Consider the following 18697-nt stretch of genomic DNA (forward strand, 5'->3'; position numbering starts at 1 on the left):
CCAGCAAGGGTCAGTGCTGGACCTTCTAAGGAATTTATAATCTATTTCACTACAATGTAGTTTATCTGTTGAAAAAAGTGCTTGATTTCTGCATTTCTGTTTATAATCTCATAAGACTGTATAAGAAATAGTTATAAAAATCCCAAACTGAATTATATTTAATAATCTCAAATCTTGAATTCCAAAATTGCTTTGCAGAAGCAGAGTTAAAAGATGAAATCTGTAAAGCAGACATTAGAAAAATAAAATAAAATAAAATGAAGATTTATAAAACTGTGCAGAACAGGTGAATATCAGAAAAGTAAGCATATACACAGTGGCTTTACAAATGTAACATACGGCAGTGTATTACAGAAATAAACTTACTATATTGAAAAGTATTATTGTGTGGGGATGCATAAAACGTATTTCATAGATTGATGTTTTTGATTTATTTACACACGGTAAAGCAGTTAGATAGGTAGATACAAATAAATAAATAAATAAATAAATAAATAAATAAATAAATAAATAAATAAATAAATAGCCAGTATTAGCCAAAGGAAATGAACACGATATATCCGGTGCAGAAAAATAGCTTTTATAAGTCATCAACCGTTCTGTTACCAGTAGGAGCAGATAAAAATGAAACCATAAACTCAGGGGGAAAAAAAGTCTTGTTTTGTTTTTCCAAACATATTGTACATGGTGACAGATGTGGCCAACTGGTGATCCCTGTTGGTAGCAGCAGGTAAAGGCGTGGCCAATCATATCTGCGGCAGTTACCTGAGAGCACCGAGATTAAAGGACGCTGCTGTAAGTACAGGAAAACAACTTGACGAATATTTATTTATATTATTATTATTATTTCCAAAACATTCGGTTAATAATGATGTCTTTATGTTTATTACAGGGCGGCGTCTACTTTAATCTACACAACAGGTAGGTTTTACTTTCTTTTTTTATTATTGTGCATACACCTGTTGTACGATCTGGACGACATCAGTAATATTCATTTAATAGCTAACATGATACTGTTCCAACACGATACAATATACGAGTTAATTTGCAAATGTCGTTAAAATAAATTCATACGTGCGGGCTTTATGTGTAATCCAATATGTGTGATCTTCAAAACGACCTTTGTTTTGTTTGCTTTGGCTGAGAAGGATGACTTCATCTCTTTGTTATGACAATATGGCGAAGGAGGGCAGGCTATACATGATTAATACAAAAAAAAAACTGGCCTGTGGGTATTATTTTTTTTTAGCTCAGGCTTAGGCTATGATTATATTATCAAAGTTCAAACATTAATAATATAACAATAATAATATATTTTGATGGTAAATTGGCATAAATAGTGGTCTAACCATAAATCCCTATAATTACACACAGGGAAGCCTACTTGAAAAGTAGATTAACTCAGGATTTGTAAACAAACTAGTATTTAAAGCCCAGATAATAGATCTTTTGGAGCTGGTGGTGTTTAATCTCTTCTTTCTGAGAACATCAGGGCCGTTTGGTTGATTTGAGTTATGGAAATGGAGCATTTGCATTCAGAGTGGAGGTACAACAGGAACTGGTCTGAGGAGGACAGGTGCACGTAGGAGGGAACAAACCTGTTTGTTAGGCTGAAACAGAAAATAACAAGTCATAAATCCAGTCATAAAAGCAGATTAGATATACAGTTTCTTGCATAAAGTAGTCCCTTACACAGTCATGTCCACAAGGGAAGTTAAAGAGAAGGTTAAGGGAATATATGTAGACTAGTAATTGGGCAACAACTGTTGGATTTAATCCAACAGATGATGTCATCTCTTCAAACCTAGGAGAGCCTGTTTTTATCTACCTGGATATTGCCCTGGTAACACAGCCGCCACCTATCCTGGTCACATGACCCAGTATTTACACAGTTTCTGAACGTTGGAGCAAGAATAACACACAAACACCTGCAGACCGTGCAGCCATTTTCTGTCCTGCACGGCTGATGGAGTTCATGAGATCAAAAGCACTTTCTCTCACGTGTACTAATATGGATAATTTGCATAATTTGTGGTTCTCTCCTCAGAAAACAAGATGGTGGAACAAACAAGACAGCCGAGCCGTGTCGTGTCCCTCCAGGCTGGACCTGGTGAGGTGGACACCGGCACCCTGTTTGACATGAATCTCAGGTACAGAACAGCAGGGATGCACCCAAATTCATTATTCGGAGAAGCACAGATAATGTGATGGAAGCAGATATTTATTTTAAGCTGCTTGTTATTACTGGGGAAAAATAATTTCCAAAATGTAACACAGTAAAAGTAAAAGAAACATACGCACATTTTAAATTAGCTCATTTTAGCAAAACTAGCTGACTTGCTAATGATTAATGTAGATTATCTGGTGTTTTGCTCTGTAGTAAAACACTAGCTAATTAGGTAGCGATCTGGCTAATCTAAGATCATGTTTGGTAGCCAGTTATCCAGCATTTTGCTAATATTGGCCAACTTAACGTGACAATATACTGCATAGGTTTCTTTTACAGGTCCCCCAACATCTTTAAACAATCTGCAAAACATTTGGTTTTCTTGTTCAACATAGACAAGCACAGGAAACAGGAAAGGAGGAAGTTGACCAGCTATGAAACTCAGTCAGCTGTTATTGGACCACAGAGCAAAAAGGGGCGGGACTTAGGAAGGGAAGCACACCATGTGGGTTCAGTTGTACCAAAAAACAAACAATATATAAAAAAAGCTTTTGTTTGGAGAATCACTTGGGTTAGATTATGTTTCTGATGGGCTTTAATATATATTAATAATAATTAATAGAGTCATGTGTGTCACTCCTTCAGGATCAATGACAGGGCTACACAGGCTGTGGGGCGCCAGTTGGCTGTAATCGGGGACCAGCTGGCCCGGGAATGGGCCATCAGAGAGCTGAACTGGCTACCAACCCCTCTGGACATGCTCAGACCTGCTCAGGCACTGACCAGGACCATCTATCGGTATAAAAACAGAATAACAAAACACATCTGTCTCAACAGCTTTTATGTAATTTGCCAACATTGTAACCGGGTGTTGCTCTCCTGCAGGGATGTGCACAGTCAGTTATTGGGCTTCCAGGGCCTGTCTGCAGCAGTGAAGGCCTGGATAGCGAGCACTGCGCCTGGGCAGGGGATCTTCAGAGCTGACGCCTGGGCTGCCTGGGTAATACTAGTTCACTATGATATTATATTTGTGTTTCCACTGACCCTTCGCCAAGCAAACAATCAATTCTTGTACTTGCTAGGACATTTTGAGCTCAGATAAAGTTGTTTTTCTTCATATTTTGTGGAGAGTGCTCCCCGACTTCTATAGTTTGGCTGAGCTGACTTACAATCGGATTGGAGACGAGCTAATCAGAAATTTTTTACTCCCAGTTTTCTGAAATTGCGGCAAATTGAGAGACACTTTAAGAAAGGTTTGAGAGATTATCATTGTGCTGCATGGATAATAGCCAACATGCAAATACATTTATTGAGCACATACCAGGTTTTTTGGTTCCTCTAATTAACTTATTCTTCGCATCCATCCAAATATATTTTGTCTGTAACTGAATATGTGCACATTTTTTCCTGAGATCAAAATATCAATTGAGACACAAGTATGAATTTGTATAAACTAATTCTTAAAATTGTGGCTCCAAGTTGCTGAATTGTCTAACTTTCGTTTCACAGATGTCCAACGTTAAAGCAGTAACCTGCACTGGCTGGACCAGAGGAGCGCTGGTGACTGTGGCACTGGTGGCTGCAGTGACCATCTTCAGTGCACTATGGGTGGAGAGGAAAGGCTAAAAGGGCCATAAGCAGGTCTCTTCGGTCATGTTATATTTGACAAAAAAAAAAAAAAAAAGTTTGCAAATGGATGACAATTATTTCTAACTGATTTGTTTCTGCTGTTTACTTCTCTTTTGATACTATTTTCATGAGCGGTATTGAATTTGACTGGAATGTGACTGGAAACAGGAGTTAAAAAAGAAAAAAAATACACTGTATGAAATTTGTTATGGCACGTGGAAATGGTTTGAATCTGTTTTACAGTGTTGGCCAGCATATTGTAGCAGTGACATGTTGGTTCACAGTTGTATTATTGTCGAAAAGCCTGTTTTTGTTGACGTGACTGTTGCTGGCCTGCAGTCTTTTGTATCCTGATTACTTTCTTGCTGGTTTAAGAGGCCAAAATTTTTACAAATGATATGTAGCGTGGCTTAATATAAAATGAGGGGAGCTGGACTTTCTGTTTCAGAATTAAAAGTGCTTTTTCATGTGATGCAAATAAACTTCAAAATGAGGACATTCTGTAGTGTCATTAATTTAAAAAATGATTTATTTGACTACGTAACACTACTATAGAAGACCATTTCCACCAACGTGATGAAAGAAAAGATCCTCTAAGTCCTTATGACAAACATTTGAGATACAAAATTATTATTCTGAATCAAGTAAGTTATTATTTTGAGATAATAATACATTAATTTTGTGATATAAATCATTATTTTCCCATTATTTTGCAATGCAAGTCATTATTTTGGGAAGGTTTCCCATAATTTTGTGATACCAAGTCATTATTGAAGCATGTTTCTAATTATTTTGCAACAGCAAGTCATTATTTTGCTAAAATAAGTCATTATTTTGAGAAAGTAAGTGATTATTTGGAATTACTAAGGCCTTATTTTGCGAAAGTTCTAATTATAATGACTTTCTTGTCACCCCATTGATGCAAATGGGCTTTGATATAATACGGTAGAGTCACATAAATGTATCATGTAATGCTGCCATATTATATCACAAGTAACAGCGACCTCTGAAGGTCACAGAATGTGGTGCTATTTTAGGACACTATGTCATTATTTTCAAATACTAAGGCATTATTTTGAGTTAAGTCATTATTTTGCAATGCTAAAACTTTTTTGTGATAAGTCATTATTTTGACATGAGAACTCATGTCGCGATACATCGGTCATTATCTTGAGAAACGTTTCATTATAACAACTTACAGGATCTTTTTTTTCATCACATTGATGGAAATGTGCTTCCATACGATACACAAACAAGACCAGAAGAAGCAACCACAGGAGCTCACAGGTATATCGTGTCTTGCTGCTCATGTCCACATCAAAATGAGCGCTGAGGCCCATTTTCAGACCCTCTGAGTCCTCGTCTCTGCATCATCAGTCCTCAGAAGTGGTGACTTCCACATGTGTATAATTCGTGTAGGCCTTCCTGTTACACTTGTGAAGCGTGGCGCCGAGCTGCTTTCCCGGGCCGACCTCATAGGTGTGAGGGAACTTCTGTCCCTGAGTCCTCTCGTAGATCTCGTGCAGAGTTTGCTCCCACTTCACGGGCGACACCAGCTGCTTCACCAGCTGCCTGCGCACGTGGCTCTCGCTCATGTAGCGTTTCCCATCTACGTTGGAGTAAACGTTGATCTCAGGACGACGAATCTGAACAGGAGACAAATCCAGGTGTTAGATGACATGAATGTTTGTTTTTTACTTTTTATTTAACTGTATATGTAAGTCTATATATTACCAGCAAAATTGCAGTTCTTCTATTTATGTACATTTTTCCCTTGTTTTTGTTTTGCACATCAGTTTCTCATGCCAATAAAGCCACTTAGAATTTGAAATGCTAAATCAGTCAAGGTTTTCTGAGAGTGGAAGCTGAACAAAATGGCTACTGGTGAGGTAGCAATTAACTAAATTAGTTAATATTACAGGGATATGTTTTCTCTTCCATAGTAAACAATGGTAGGTTGATAATAGAGTTGCAACTAATGATTATTTTCACTACTGATTGATTGGTCAAGTAGTTTGTTATTCAGTATAAAATGGCAGAACATAGCAACGAATGCCTATAATGTGTTTTGGACTGACAGTCCAAATTAGTGATGTTAACGATTCAACACTGTTAAGAGTTTAACTGATCGCCATGTGAGTTCGCCTGACCTCAATCTGCCTGAGCACCTCTCTGAGGGGTTCAGTGGCCGACTCCATCAGCTCAGTGTGAAAAGCGCCGCTGACCGGGAGAGGTTTGGACCTCATGAAGTGAAGACGTCTTGAGTTCTGCTGGAGGAAATCCAGAGCCTGAGAGGACAAAATGATGAGACAGATAAGGACAAGACAAGGAGTCCAGAGCAGCTCTGACAGCCTTTGTCATGACTGAGAGTAGGTTTTGTGTAAATTGTAAAACCTTTTTTTTTTTATCATATTTATATCACTCGAATTTAGATAAAGCAACAAGGATGTAAAGGAGCTTTCAATGCTCAATACCTTCTGGTGTCCTGCGATGACTCTGCCATCAGGAAACAGATAGTTTGCCACAGAGCAGACCGGCTCCTCGATCCCCTGGCTCTTGCAGTGCTCTTTTGCTTGGACACATGCATATTTATACTGGGCCTGTGGTCGGCCGATGACTGACAGCATCCCGCTGGGAACCAGCTCTGATGCTTTCTGCATGGCCTCTGCACGAACCTTCACCGCGTACAGAGCTAGAAGACAAATGAGTAAGCATGAAATACTGACTAGCGATACTTGTAAATGGGCATTGTTTTGATCATGTGCGGTCATGTTTACCTTCTGCATAGCTCATGGAACCAGAAAAAACCAGGGCTGCAAATTCACCAACGCTGAAACCTGCAGCAGCAACACACGTCTCGATGGCCTGTGGATAGAGAATAAGAAAAACATGAGCAAACTCTTTAGTAAATCTCATAAAACGTAGTGACAGTTTAAGTCCAGGCAGCCAATATGAAAAAGGAGACGCTGCTTGCACGGTCTTAAGTCACAGTGTTAAAAAACTGCCTCTGTCGTCCTAAACTACACAAGAAACTTTACATTTTCTGACAACAATGTAAACAGAAAAACTAACAAAAATATACTAAAAATATTTGTCACAAATAATATTATTACAAGAAACTAGTACTGCAGATAATAAATGCTTTTATCATCAGTATATGTCTTTTTTTAATTAACTGATTAGTCAACAAAGTAGACGAAATCCATCCATCATCACTCCATGGTGAGACGTTCAATTGCTTATTTTGTGGCCTGGTATTTTATTAATGTCAGTGATGTAAAAAGAGAGGAAAAATACTAACAATGTGACAGTTACCTTGGGGTTGACCTGGTTGAGTCTCTCCACAGCAGCCAGTGAGGTGACGAACACGGCCGGCTGACAGTGGACCGTCTTCATCAGCTCCTCCTCGGGTCCCTCCAGGCACAGAGACAGCAGGTCGTACCCGAGGATTTTCTGAGCCACCGTGAACATCTCTTTAACGTTGGGGTACTTCAGTAGTCCTCTCCCCATGCCCACAAACTGGCTGCCCTGGCCGGGAAAGAGGAGTACGGAGCAGCCGCTGGGGTCTTTTCTGCCTCTCCACTCTTTCACCGGCTCGCTGTCCGGGAGGGGAGCGGGGGTTTCGGGCGGAGGGTGGCTGGTTCCATCAGCAGGGGAGCCGGGCTGGTTGGTGGACAGTCTCCTGCTCAGGGTAAACAGAACCCTGACCTTCCCTCTGGAGGCTGCTAATGCCAACATGGCGGACTCTTCACCTAATGGTGTCTTCACACGTTAATACAGACCTATAACGTACAAGTAAACTATAAATTAAATCGCAACTAATGAAGGAAAATCTCAACTTTGTGTGAGTTTCTACAGTCCGCATGACACAGTCTTGAGAGCCGCCATGTTGATAAATTTTGTTTTCCTTCCGGGTCACTAGATTCGCAAAACTCTCGCGAGATTTTCACAGATTGTTTCGTTTTTATTGATATCGTGAAAACTAATTATGTTTTATAGTGTAAATGTTCTGTGGGTAAATTCTAGATAGGGAAAGAAAACACTTGGTTTGGGTTAGAGAAAGATATATTTTATGATAAAATTATCACTCTCGCGAGATCTTTCAATAACGCCTCACTGTAGCACGCTTAGCAAGAGTTGGCCTTATAAAATAAATAGCACCATCTGTTGGACGACTACATAAACACAAGATACTGTAGTGTAATATAATGGAAACTTACATTTAAAACATATTTCCTCGAATTAAATGTATAAATATATATTTTAAATATACCGTTTTTATTAAATGCACCAAAAACAAAGTTTAAAATAAATGTAGGCATTAATTAATTCATAAAATTTGACATAAGTTGATATTTCTGTTTTAATTGACAGACCATCTGCCAAATGGCCCACTGGCCCCGACTAGCTGCACTCTGCAGGTTTTTAAGTACCAGGTCCTGATTGCAGAGCAGCTGCACCTGATGCCAATCACTGGAACCTGCAAGGTGGGGGAAGGGCAGAACCTGGGCACAGGAGAGTACAGCACCACACAGACACTGTGGCACGTAACAAAGTATAAGTTATAAGTTATTTATTTATTGCTGTACTTATTTCTGTATCATTTCTTGACATGTCATGATCTTATTTAAAACTTTACACGACTGATTGTTTGGTTTGAAAAAAATCTGAAAATAGTGAGAAATGAAATAAAATTAAATAAAATTAAGAAATATTAAAAATAATTAGAAATACAAGCAACAAATCTTCATCTTTGTAAAGTTACTCATAACTAAGTAAAAAGTACAACAGTTCCGTTTGAAATGTAGTGGAATAAAAATATAAAGCAACATGAAAATGAAAGACAAGTGCTTCAGATTTGTACTTAAGTGCAGCACATGAGCAGAGCAACAGAGAACTTTCAAAAATGTTCATGGAAATCCTTGTAGGAGAGAGTTTGGCCGGGAAAATGACAAAAATCACAAAACAACATTTTATTATTCACCAATAAACTTTATTGTACAAAACTGTAAATCTCTGCTGATCTTAGTCAAATGTGTTTTCATTAAATCCAAAGTCACACCGTGCTTTTCATCCTCATTCTCCATCTTATTCTCCATCTTATAGTGTGCTTTTCAACATATAAATATTATACAGCGTTTATTGTATTGCAAATTAGTTTTCCCCTTCCACTTTCCACTCTCAGTCTTAAACAAATGAAGAATTTCTTTTATTATTTCTGAACTGTTGGATTTGAAAAGCGTCCACGTCACATTTGTCCATTGGGTTTTCCCTGTGATTCGTCCGATCCGTCGGACAGGTTGGCGGCCTCCAGCTGCTCCTCCAGACTCTCGTGGTCCTGGCTGTCCTGATCGCCTCTGATCTTGAATTTAGTGATGAACTCGTTACTCGCCAGCGCTCCTTCCTTTTTAGGACACATCCGTTTTGATGATAGGCGATGCTCCAAACGTTCTGCGAAGACAAAATAAATATTAACCCAAAAAAAGGAAGTTATATATCAGTGTTATTTATTAGTTTGTATGTTGATTATTGCACAACATGTTAACAGTTTTCAATCATCTTTAGTGAAAATTTACACCGTCGTCCAAGAAACAGATGCTTAGTTTTTGTTGCAGATCAAGGTTCATTTTTAAAGGAAATAATAAAATAAAACTGCAGTTTCCAGTATTAAACTGAACTTTTTTTTCCAAGAAAAAACTGTAGCTTATGTGCACCATGACTGTATTGTGACGCAGATCTGGATCCATATGAACATTAATAATATTTTCTATTAGATAAATGCAAGCTTGTCAGATTTATACACTCACCAAATGTTTTTTAGTTAGTCAAAATGGAAAGAAATCTTAGTTTACTGTATGAGCAAATGTGCAACAGTTCCCACTATGCCCTTTTTGTGCAAGAGAGTAATATATATAATAATGGTTATAACTACCAAATTTTCTGAAACTCTAATTATTTCAGAATGTTTTATAATTTTTCCTTTACGTTTACTGTGAAGCTACAATGGTAACTTTATTTGGTAACACTATAAGAATGACTAAAATGGTTGTAACTCTGCTAAAGTTCCATATAAATTAAATTATATTTTTGTTATTATTACCCCAGACAGAAATTGTTACTCTGATACTGTGATGAGGTGTGTATTTGCCCTTAAAACAGCTTAAAGTTGGGGTAGGCAGTTTATTTTTGGTGAGAGAAAACCAGACTTCTGCTCCTCCTCTTGGCTCTGTTTTCAGACCTTAGAAAATCTAGTTCATGACCGGCAACTCTGGCCAATCACAGGTCGGTAAACCAAAGTATTTGGTGACCTGGTAATGAGACTCAACAGTCAATCTTTCTCTGCACCTTTAATTAAAAGTTGTTGTGTTGCCCCTTTAATCAGCCCAGATTAGAAGGACACCGTACCTGCAGGACTGACGGGTGTCATCAGGCGGTTCAGCTGGACGTTCCAATGTCGTACATGTTGACTGGCGTTCCTCAGCTTCTCTTGTACCTCCTGGAATAAAAAAATCAAATGAGTGAGTGTTTTTATACAGTTAAACATGCTGCACGCCGAGCACTCGGTCGCCTTCTTACCTCCAGGTGCTGGTGGCTCCTCTGGCGTGAAGCCCGCAGGTCCTGGAGCTCCTGAGAGGCCGAGTGCAGAGCTGAGGGCGTGTCCTCGTCCGTGCTGCCGTCCGAGGCCTCCTGTACGGGGCTGAGGCTCTGCAGGGCCCTCTGCTGCTCCTGGAGGAGCTGGAACTGCTTCTTCTTCTCTTCTTCCACCTGCAGCACCCTGGAGAGCAGAAGAAGGAGAAGAACTGAAAGCAAGTAACTACAAATATCTGCACAGTTTAATTTCGCTTAGAGTTTTGAAACTGTGAGGAGACGTGAAGAGGGAAGGGAGTAAAGATACTGCCTCGCAGAGCTGCTACTGCCAGCCCAAACTTTCTGCACTGAGTTTGCACAAGAGTTTTGAAGAGAAGAAACGAAGAGTAACCAGAAAGCAGTGTGATTTTTCCCTTCGTTCAGAAAGAGAAAGAAACAGAAAGAAAAATCTGAAAAATCTTGTCCTTCAGCTGATTTTTTAATGTCTCTGACATATTAGATATAGACACTGAGACTGTAGTGAGAGGTGTCATGTTGTCAACAGATTGTTTTTGCTGCCTGTTTTTGCATATATATATAATATTTCGATCTTGGTGTCACTCTAAAATTTGCATGATTATCCCCAAAACAAAGATAAGAAAGAAAAATAATAAATATTTTTTTTGTCCCTTCAACATGATTTGTATATTGCTGGACACACCATCCATTCATATCCAGATATTTGCCACTTTGTTGAACATCTGTGAACAGACAGACAATAAAATCTCAGTTTGTTTTTTTTTAATGAAGGAGTGACCACAGTTTCAGACCTGAGAAACGTCTGGGTTAGAGCACAGGAGAACACAGCGGTTGTGTTTCACGTTTGGTACCTCTCCAGCTCCTGTCTGGCCCTCTCCTCCTCCAGCCGAGCCTGGATCTGCATGTTGAGCGCGGCCTCCAGTTTCTGCTGCGTCATCTCCAGCTCCTGGATCCTCTTCTTCTGCTGCTCAGCCTCCCGCGCTTTCTCCTGCATCTCTGCCTGCATGCTGTCTCTCAACTGGGAGAACACACACACATATACAAACACACACACACACACGCAGACACACACACACACAGACACACACACCAGTTGGGTGGAAAGAAGTGACCTATTCCCGAATCACCTTTTCCAGGAATGTCGTTACTGTTCCTCGACCACTAAAAGCCACTAAAGGTTAATCCTGGATTTTATAATGCCAATGTTTTTGTGCTGTTTTCACAGATCAAAGTCAATGGGATGGACTCTGAATACAATTTCAGAGAACTGTGAATAAATCATCTGGAGAACTTTCTCTTACCGTCTCAGCCTCTTTCAGCTGCCTCTCCAGCTCCATCTGCACGTCCCTCTGTCTCCTCCTTTCTTTTTCCTCCGCCTCCCGTCGCCTTGTTTCTAATTCACGTGCATGCTGCAGGACACACATAAAACAACATCAAACAACGTCAAAACTGACTTTACATCGCAATTAATCATCCTCCCGCTCTCACCTGTATGATGCTTTCTATCTCTAAATCCTGTCTGTCTTTCTCTCTCTCCATCTTGTCCATCTCCTGGAAGTTGGAGTCGTCTGATTGGCTGCTCCGGCTGCTGCAGCTGCTGCGGGCGCTCCGGCTGCGCTCCCGGTGGCTGTGTTCCCGCTGCACCCGTCTCTTCAGTTTGAGTTCGTGGTGGAGGGACGACTTGCCCTCGCTCTGGAGACGGAGGGCTGTCTGAATAGCTGGAGTGGAAACCAACACACATACAAGCACACAAGATAAACTTCAGTTAATGTTATCTGTGTTTAAATCATTTATTTACCAAAAATGCCATATAATCTTTCTTAAATGTGAAGAGTTATTGCTGCGCTCTGTTTCACAAGTTTATAAATTATGTATCTTTGGGCAGGGCACAAAATTAACACCATGTTTTGTTAAATTGTCAAACCCATGATTGTGAATATACTTGGTGATAAAATGTCAAACCTTCCTTCTGTCTAATCTAAACCCAGTAAATCTAATTACTGTGCTAATGCTTATACACACCAACACACCTTGAGTCCACTCCACCTTCTGTCTCTGGTCAGACGCACTCATCTCAAAGGTTTTATTGTGTGTTTTTACACAGAACATGCAGCGTTTCCCCTCCCTGTCTGGAATAGGCTGAAACAGAAACAGCACATTCAGAAAATACAACACATTTTAGATTGATGGTTTGATTTCTCTGCATACCATGTAATTAAACATGCAGTGTTTACGTTTCCTCACCCACCTCTATGACGCAGCTCTTATCCAGATGGATCTCCCCTCTCTTGTCCTTTAGGTCCTCGCTGACGTAGTACGCCATGGAGGAGGGCTTCAGCACGAACCAGCGCTCAGTCCAGTTCCTGCGTACGTGCCCCTTTTTCCACATGTAACCCTGGAAACAAGGGACAGAAGTGAAGAAGAAAGATAGACAAAGATGAAAAGAGGAAAGAAAAAAAACAGAGACTCACCCTCTTCAGGACGTTGTGATACATCTCCAGAAACACCTCATCCAAAGCCAGGCTGAAGGCCTCGGCACTGGTGACCCTCAGCAGCCGGCCTGAACCCATGTGCTCCAGGAAGCTCCACACAGACATGCTCTCGTCCCGCCCTATGGCATCCTGGGGTATCAAGTCCTCCAGTGGCTTCCCATCCCACTCCTGGCTCATCGCTGTGGAGATTTTCTTTAGGAGATACTCCACCTAAAAGCATTCAAATGTTCAAAAAAGATCACAAAATCAGATACTGAGCTCGATCATGGCTGCTGACATATTGTATCACTGTATTTCTGCAAAAATATGCCTTTACAGTGGAAAGCTACTGTGCTGACAGCACAAATGGTTTATTTTTATCTCTGTCGGCAGGAAACCAAAAGCATTATGGAGGAAGGGCAGGAAGGAAGAGACTCATTAACTTACTTACTTGCACTTACTTTGTTCTGCTATGAAAAAAATGTAAAATGATTTGACTTTGTTGGGACACATGCTGGGTTTATATGTAAGGTGGTATTTCTTTCTAATAATTAGGCGATCACAGTAAAACTGCCTTGAAACCCTCAGTGCTGCTTTGATTTATTTTTATTTGCCTTGTGAGTGTTAAACTGATAGTTGGGATTATTTGCAGTGTATGAGGTATTTATCTGTAGTCAATAGAGAGGAGTACCATCATAGAAAGTAAGCAATGCGCTGCTGTGGACAGGGTCAGCAGCAAAATGTATTTTAGCCACCTCAAATAATCAATATCACTGTGTGTGTATGCTATATTTAGAATATTTTCACCACTTTATTTTGCTGTCAGACAGCCTTTTGTGATGGAAAACTGTTATATAAGCCAAATATCGCTCTCTTGGATGCAACCAGACACCACTGGCAAAATCAGTTATTTTATCTTGCAGAATGCAGGAGTTGCTGGTCGACCATTGCCTCCATTCGTTACCACCGTCTCGACTTTATGATTAAACGTCGCCACCCTTGCTAGTTGGCAGCAGAAATACTATTCATAATACATAAGTACAACCCCACTTAAAATAATCAGAACTATCCCTTTAAGGATGGAATATTTGCACTAATTTTGTCAAAACGTGACCTTTTTCTATTATTGTACAATGTGAAAATGTTTGTATTTTATACTCTGAGGTGTGAAAACTCCTAAATAAATAAAAGTGGCATTGAATCGAGTCAATCCAGCCTCAGTCAAATCTGTTGTTCCCAACGTTGTTTCCTGTTTCTCACATTAAACTCTCCTCTCCTCTCCTCTCCTCTCCTCTCCTCTCCTCTCCTCTCCTCTCCTCTCCTCTCCTCTCCTCAGCATCTCTTTTACCTCCTCTGTTATCATCACCAGCGGGTACCGGTCCTCAGACAGGAGGTTGAATAAACAGAAGAGCTTGAAACAGTCTCTTTCAGATAGCGGCGCCCCCTCTGGTACCCCCTTGAAATTCTTCTTCATGGTCATCATCCAGCACAGGTCGTCGAACTTCTCCTTGTCAAACATCCCCTCTTTGACCTGAAAACATAGAAAAAAAGAAGGAAACTTTCACGAAACTGGAAACAGTTTTTATAACAGATGTAACAGGTACGATAAATCTTTTGAATAATGAGATTATTTCTTTATTTTCTTTCATTTATTTGAATTCCCTGCCCTGTTTTTGGTATGTCTTTTCATTCCCACTGAAGTTGTAAATCTTAAAAAAACAGGTAACAGTATACATTGTTTTATTGGAAAAAAAAAAAAAAAAGCCAATAATCTCCTAAAACATTTGGGCGCTATAGTTTTTAGCAAACGTTACTCAAACTGGAACAAAAACTGTATTTGTTATGGACTATTTTCAGCAGCGGATTAATACACATGTGCTGCCTGAATTATAATGTGTGTGTGTTCTTGGTAATGAAGGAACATGTCAGTTACATGTTGTATATTCAGTGAATTATATTCACCCATTATTGCATTTTTACATTAACTCTCAAACATCATAACAGTGTCTTTTCTCACAAATTAAAGAATCGTATAAACTTGTAGTTAAGATAACAATAACAACAAAGATAATAATAATACAATTTTAAATCTTTGTAGATAGTATTTATAAGCAGTGTATAAACATAATTAATCACAACATAGTAAAACACAGTTATAATATTAGAAAATATGTTGAATATACCTTCATATGCAAAGTTATAACTGTTGACAAACTCTATACATTAATAAACACGTACAGTGTGTTATTACCCATGTATCACATGTTTGTATACTGCTTATAAATTATAAAAGAACTAAAATACAGTATAAAATATAAAATCAAACCTCAAAAGCGATTTTAAAATAGTGAGTTTTTACAAAGTTCTGAAAATAAAACCGATATTCATCAGTGAACTTTAATGTTTATGTTACTGGCATTTTCTACCACTAATTAACATCCTATAGACCTGCAATAACACATTACGTGTAATTAATTGTTTTCAAGCAGAATGTGAGGGAATTTACCGGACATGAACAGATTTTTTTTTAAACTGAAAGTCATAATATGATATATGAAATATGAAAAGATGAATAAAACAACACCAGTGTGGCTGATATTAGGGGGAAAAAACATGATTTGGGAAAATAAGACAAATGAACCCTTTGCAGATATGAATATAACTAATATAACCGATAATATATGTACCTTATCCAGTATGTATTTGTTGAGGTAGGGCATGTAGCCTTGATTAGACACCGGCCCGTCATCATCATCCTGGAAGTGTTCCTCCAGAGCCACGGGGTCATGTGGGATGTTCAGCACAGTGTACAGGTTGTGGGAAAGCACCTGAACGAGTCATAAAGACACATAGAAAGCATATGCTCGCTTTAAACGCACAAAGGTCAGCACGAGGAAGGCTTCTCCATTGCACACCGCATTTCTTCACACGTCCATGAACACACATGCACAGACAGACTGAGCATGTCAGGACAGCTTCCTGCTATTTCCCTGGATTCTTCTCTGCTGTGTCAGGCATGTAGGTACAGAGAAAAACACTCTCTGAGGGGAGAGATTGCAAAATAAAACCTCTAGCCTCCTTGTTGTTCTTTGTCTCGCCTGTTTTTTTTGTGTGAAACCGTGACAGTTATGTCACTTTTTCTGTTTCTGGGCCACAGACTTTGAACCTGAGGTTGAACCTGAGCTCGCAGTCACCCCCTTCACCTCCAATCTGAGCAGGTTACGTGTCTGTCTAAAGGGGACTTCTACAAATGTCTGGGTTTGTGTCTGAGCTTGTGGCTCAACTGTTCCTCTGATTGCAACATTTATTCATATATTACAACTAAGTTCTTCACAACATATAAGACCGGTGCCATAAAAAGGTAATTAAGCGCTGTTTAAGTTAAGTCTGTGGACGCCCCTCGGTCTCGGTTTCCTGATCTTAACATGACTCCATATTCTCCTTTCTTACCTTTAACTGCGACTTGGACACCTTCCCGCACTTCTCGACGTCCAGCGATGTGAAAGCGTACCAGATGGACTTGAGGAGCTCGGATTTTAAGTCCATTTTTGGAGACCTCGTCGTGCGCAAAACAGCTACATTTCCAAGCGCAGCGCGGCGACTTTTACGCAGCGGCGGCGGTGGTGAGAAACGCCAAATAAAATGTGGGGCAGAGGACAGGCTGCTGTGCAAACTGCAAAGGACCGAAAGGAGTCAGATGTAGGGCAGACTAAAGAGGCGGAGAGTACAGACAGAGGCCCACACTTTCCTCCACTATACATTTTTTACAAATAATTTAAGAAATGCCCAACACTGAAGCCTGGTTTACATTCTTCACAATATATTGGATAATTTTCTTGCCTTAAGCTCCAAATATGTACCCGAACAAAAATAATAAAGCTCACACAGTAGATAAAGACCTATAAGCTAAATTTCCGAGGTCTACGTCGACATTTTTCCAGACAGAAGGCCTGCAGGGTGGATTTCTGAATTCCTCAAGTGCTGCCAGCCAAAAACCAAATAATAGGGATCCGTGTTATCAGATTGAGGAGGCAGGATTTAAAGACACACCCATTTGTGCCTAAAGCCATATTTATTTTAGCAGCTTCACAGTCTGGAAATTTAAGGGACACCACAGCAGTTTAAGCACACAAAACCACTTTTTTCCACTTTTAAACGTAACTTATGTGAGCAATTAAACATGCCAACTGTGATGACTTTTATTTATATTAAAGGATTTAGTGCGTATTTTATTATATAGATATATTTTAAATGAATCAACATACAAATTATATATGTATATATATATATATATATATATATATATATATATATATATATATATATATATATATATATATATATATATATATATATATATATTCATATTAAAGGTTTATTATATATTGAAGGATTTTAACTTAATTAGCATATACATTGATTGATTGATTTTCATGAGTAAAGTGTGTTTTCAAGGCTGTAACTCCAAAATACAGTGCAATGCAGGGCTAGTATGTTTGTAATAACCTTTAATTATTATTATTTAAATAATTTATCACACTTTAAAATATCTCAGAATGTTTACTGTTGTAGTTTATGTGAGAAATAAAACCTTGCCAACCATTTTTTTTATTATATATTAAAGAATTTATCATATATTTGAGTATTTTAAATAATTTACATACTAATTGGGAGCAATTACAAAGTTATAACCCCAAAATACAATATAATGTGGACTAGTATACATAAAAAACCTTTAATTACTCAATGTTGTGATGCTAAATAGTCTCACTGTTGTGTTTTGGAGCTCTTGAGGTCTGACAGCGACTATAATTTTCATCACTCTGGAGCCATTTTGTGTTCCTTCTCATTTTGTTTTGGTCGACTACAACTTATAAATAGTGCACATTAAAGCGTCCAAACCCAAAATAGTTTTCTGAAGTAATGTGAGCAGAAAAAATGCCCCATGTGGTTCTCTTGACTTAAGGTGCCGCACAAACTTCTCTCTGAGCTCATCCTTTGTGTGATGCTGGTGGGGACGCGGCAACCTCAGGCAAAATGGGTTAAACAAGGACAACAAGTGTAATCAGACAGAAAGCATCCGCAAGCCTCATCGGAGCACAATGTAGGCTAATCAATACCATAATTAGGTCATGAAAACTGCAGGCTTTGTTTGAAGGCCACAGCACAAAGCCTCTCTGTCTCCTCATGTTGATATATGTTGGTTTTAAGTTGTGATAAATTATGAAAATCCACTCCATATTCACCCAGCTTGAGCAGAGGATGTGGTTCATGATCTTCTGTGACATAAACTAATCGATGTTTTGGTTCAGCCGTTGTGTTTTCATCACGCTCAGTCAGCACAGCGTCTGTATCTGCTGCTGTCTTCCTCCTCAAGGTCAGATCTAATCGCCTCCGTCTCAGCTGCTTGAAATGAGATGTCGTTCCGTTCCCCATAATTCAGAATTTGCCCGGCCAGAGGTCCCGGATGGTGGATCGACCACTCCCAGAGCCGAGGATTTACCGCCCTGGAGCGCGTCCAGCATGGACAACCTCGTAAAATAAATACCTGGAGAGCTTTTAAAGGTCTTAAAAAATGCAGACAGGAGCTTCAAACCTGCCACCTGTCTGCACTCTGAGAAGTAAGGGTTCTTTCACATATGGTTCTAGGTATAACCCTTTAAGTTGGGTTCTTGGAAAAGCTCTCTGCAGGGGTTCCAAGTTGAACCCTTAATAAAAAGTTCTGCCAAGAACCAAAAAGGGTTCTCCTATGGGGACAAGCTGAGGAACCTTTTATGGTTCTTGTTAGCATCTTTGTGGGTGAGGGAAATATTCTTTATTTCCA

At 39.3% G+C, this 18697-nt stretch overlaps 3 protein-coding genes across 3 annotated transcripts; 1 reads left to right on the forward strand and 2 right to left on the reverse strand.

The window, feature by feature from the left end:
* The first annotated feature begins 670 nt into the window (after positions 1–670).
* On the forward strand, positions 671–4294 carry bik (BCL2 interacting killer). The gene is made up of 6 exons (XM_084711268.1): positions 671–795; positions 893–921; positions 2048–2150; positions 2813–2965; positions 3053–3167; positions 3677–4294. The coding sequence occupies exons 3-6, from the start codon at positions 2056–2058 to the stop codon at positions 3791–3793; spliced, it is 480 nt and encodes a 159-aa protein (XP_084567394.1). The 5' UTR covers positions 671–795; positions 893–921; positions 2048–2055; the 3' UTR covers positions 3794–4294.
* A 456-nt stretch (positions 4295–4750) lies between these two features.
* On the reverse strand, positions 4751–7707 carry mcat (malonyl CoA:ACP acyltransferase (mitochondrial)). The gene is made up of 5 exons (XM_084711267.1): positions 7112–7707; positions 6574–6661; positions 6271–6488; positions 5947–6084; positions 4751–5442 (listed from the first exon to the last, which is right to left on the reverse strand). The coding sequence occupies exons 1-5, from the start codon at positions 7532–7534 to the stop codon at positions 5170–5172; spliced, it is 1140 nt and encodes a 379-aa protein (XP_084567393.1). The 5' UTR covers positions 7535–7707; the 3' UTR covers positions 4751–5169.
* A 1060-nt stretch (positions 7708–8767) lies between these two features.
* def6c (DEF6 guanine nucleotide exchange factor c) lies at positions 8768–16863 on the reverse strand. The gene is made up of 12 exons (XM_084711137.1): positions 16324–16863; positions 15561–15701; positions 14222–14404; positions 12874–13104; positions 12651–12797; positions 12433–12541; positions 11891–12120; positions 11704–11811; positions 11254–11420; positions 10373–10571; positions 10202–10292; positions 8768–9247 (listed from the first exon to the last, which is right to left on the reverse strand). Exons 1-12 carry the CDS (start codon positions 16417–16419, stop codon positions 9045–9047), a joined length of 1905 nt encoding a protein of 634 aa, XP_084567263.1. The 5' UTR covers positions 16420–16863; the 3' UTR covers positions 8768–9044.
* Positions 16864–18697: the final 1834 nt, after the last annotated feature.

Source organism: Lutjanus erythropterus, chromosome 22 (genome assembly GCF_056507025.1).
Source record: "Lutjanus erythropterus isolate fLutEry1 chromosome 22, fLutEry1.hap2, whole genome shotgun sequence".
Lineage (NCBI taxonomy): Eukaryota > Metazoa > Chordata > Actinopteri > Lutjaniformes > Lutjanidae > Lutjanus > Lutjanus erythropterus.

Bases quoted from the DNA above. Each gene is read 5' to 3' on its own strand.
- bik (XM_084711268.1), top strand. From the start codon at position 2,056: ATGGTGGAACAAACAAGACAGCCGAGCCGTGTCGTGTCCCTCCAGGCT. The intron at 2,151-2,812 runs GTACAGAACAGC...TCACTCCTTCAG, and splicing joins CTGTTTGACATGAATCTCAG to GATCAATGACAGGGCTACAC. The intron at 2,966-3,052 runs GTATAAAAACAG...GCTCTCCTGCAG, and splicing joins CTGACCAGGACCATCTATCG to GGATGTGCACAGTCAGTTAT.
- mcat (XM_084711267.1), bottom strand. From the start codon at position 7,534: ATGTTGGCATTAGCAGCCTCCAGAGGGAAGGTCAGGGTTCTGTTTACC. The intron at 6,489-6,573 runs GTAAACATGACC...TTTGTCTTCTAG, and splicing joins TTCCATGAGCTATGCAGAAG to CTCTGTACGCGGTGAAGGTT. The intron at 5,443-5,946 runs GTCAGGCGAACT...TCTCCTGTTCAG, and splicing joins AGGTGCTCAGGCAGATTGAG to ATTCGTCGTCCTGAGATCAA.
- def6c (XM_084711137.1), bottom strand. From the start codon at position 16,419: ATGGACTTAAAATCCGAGCTCCTCAAGTCCATCTGGTACGCTTTCACA. The intron at 12,798-12,873 runs GTGAGTCTCTGT...CCTTGTTTCCAG, and splicing joins ATCACAACGTCCTGAAGAGG to GGTTACATGTGGAAAAAGGG. The intron at 10,572-11,253 runs GTACCAAACGTG...TCTGCTCTCCAG, and splicing joins GCCAGACAGGAGCTGGAGAG to GGTGCTGCAGGTGGAAGAAG.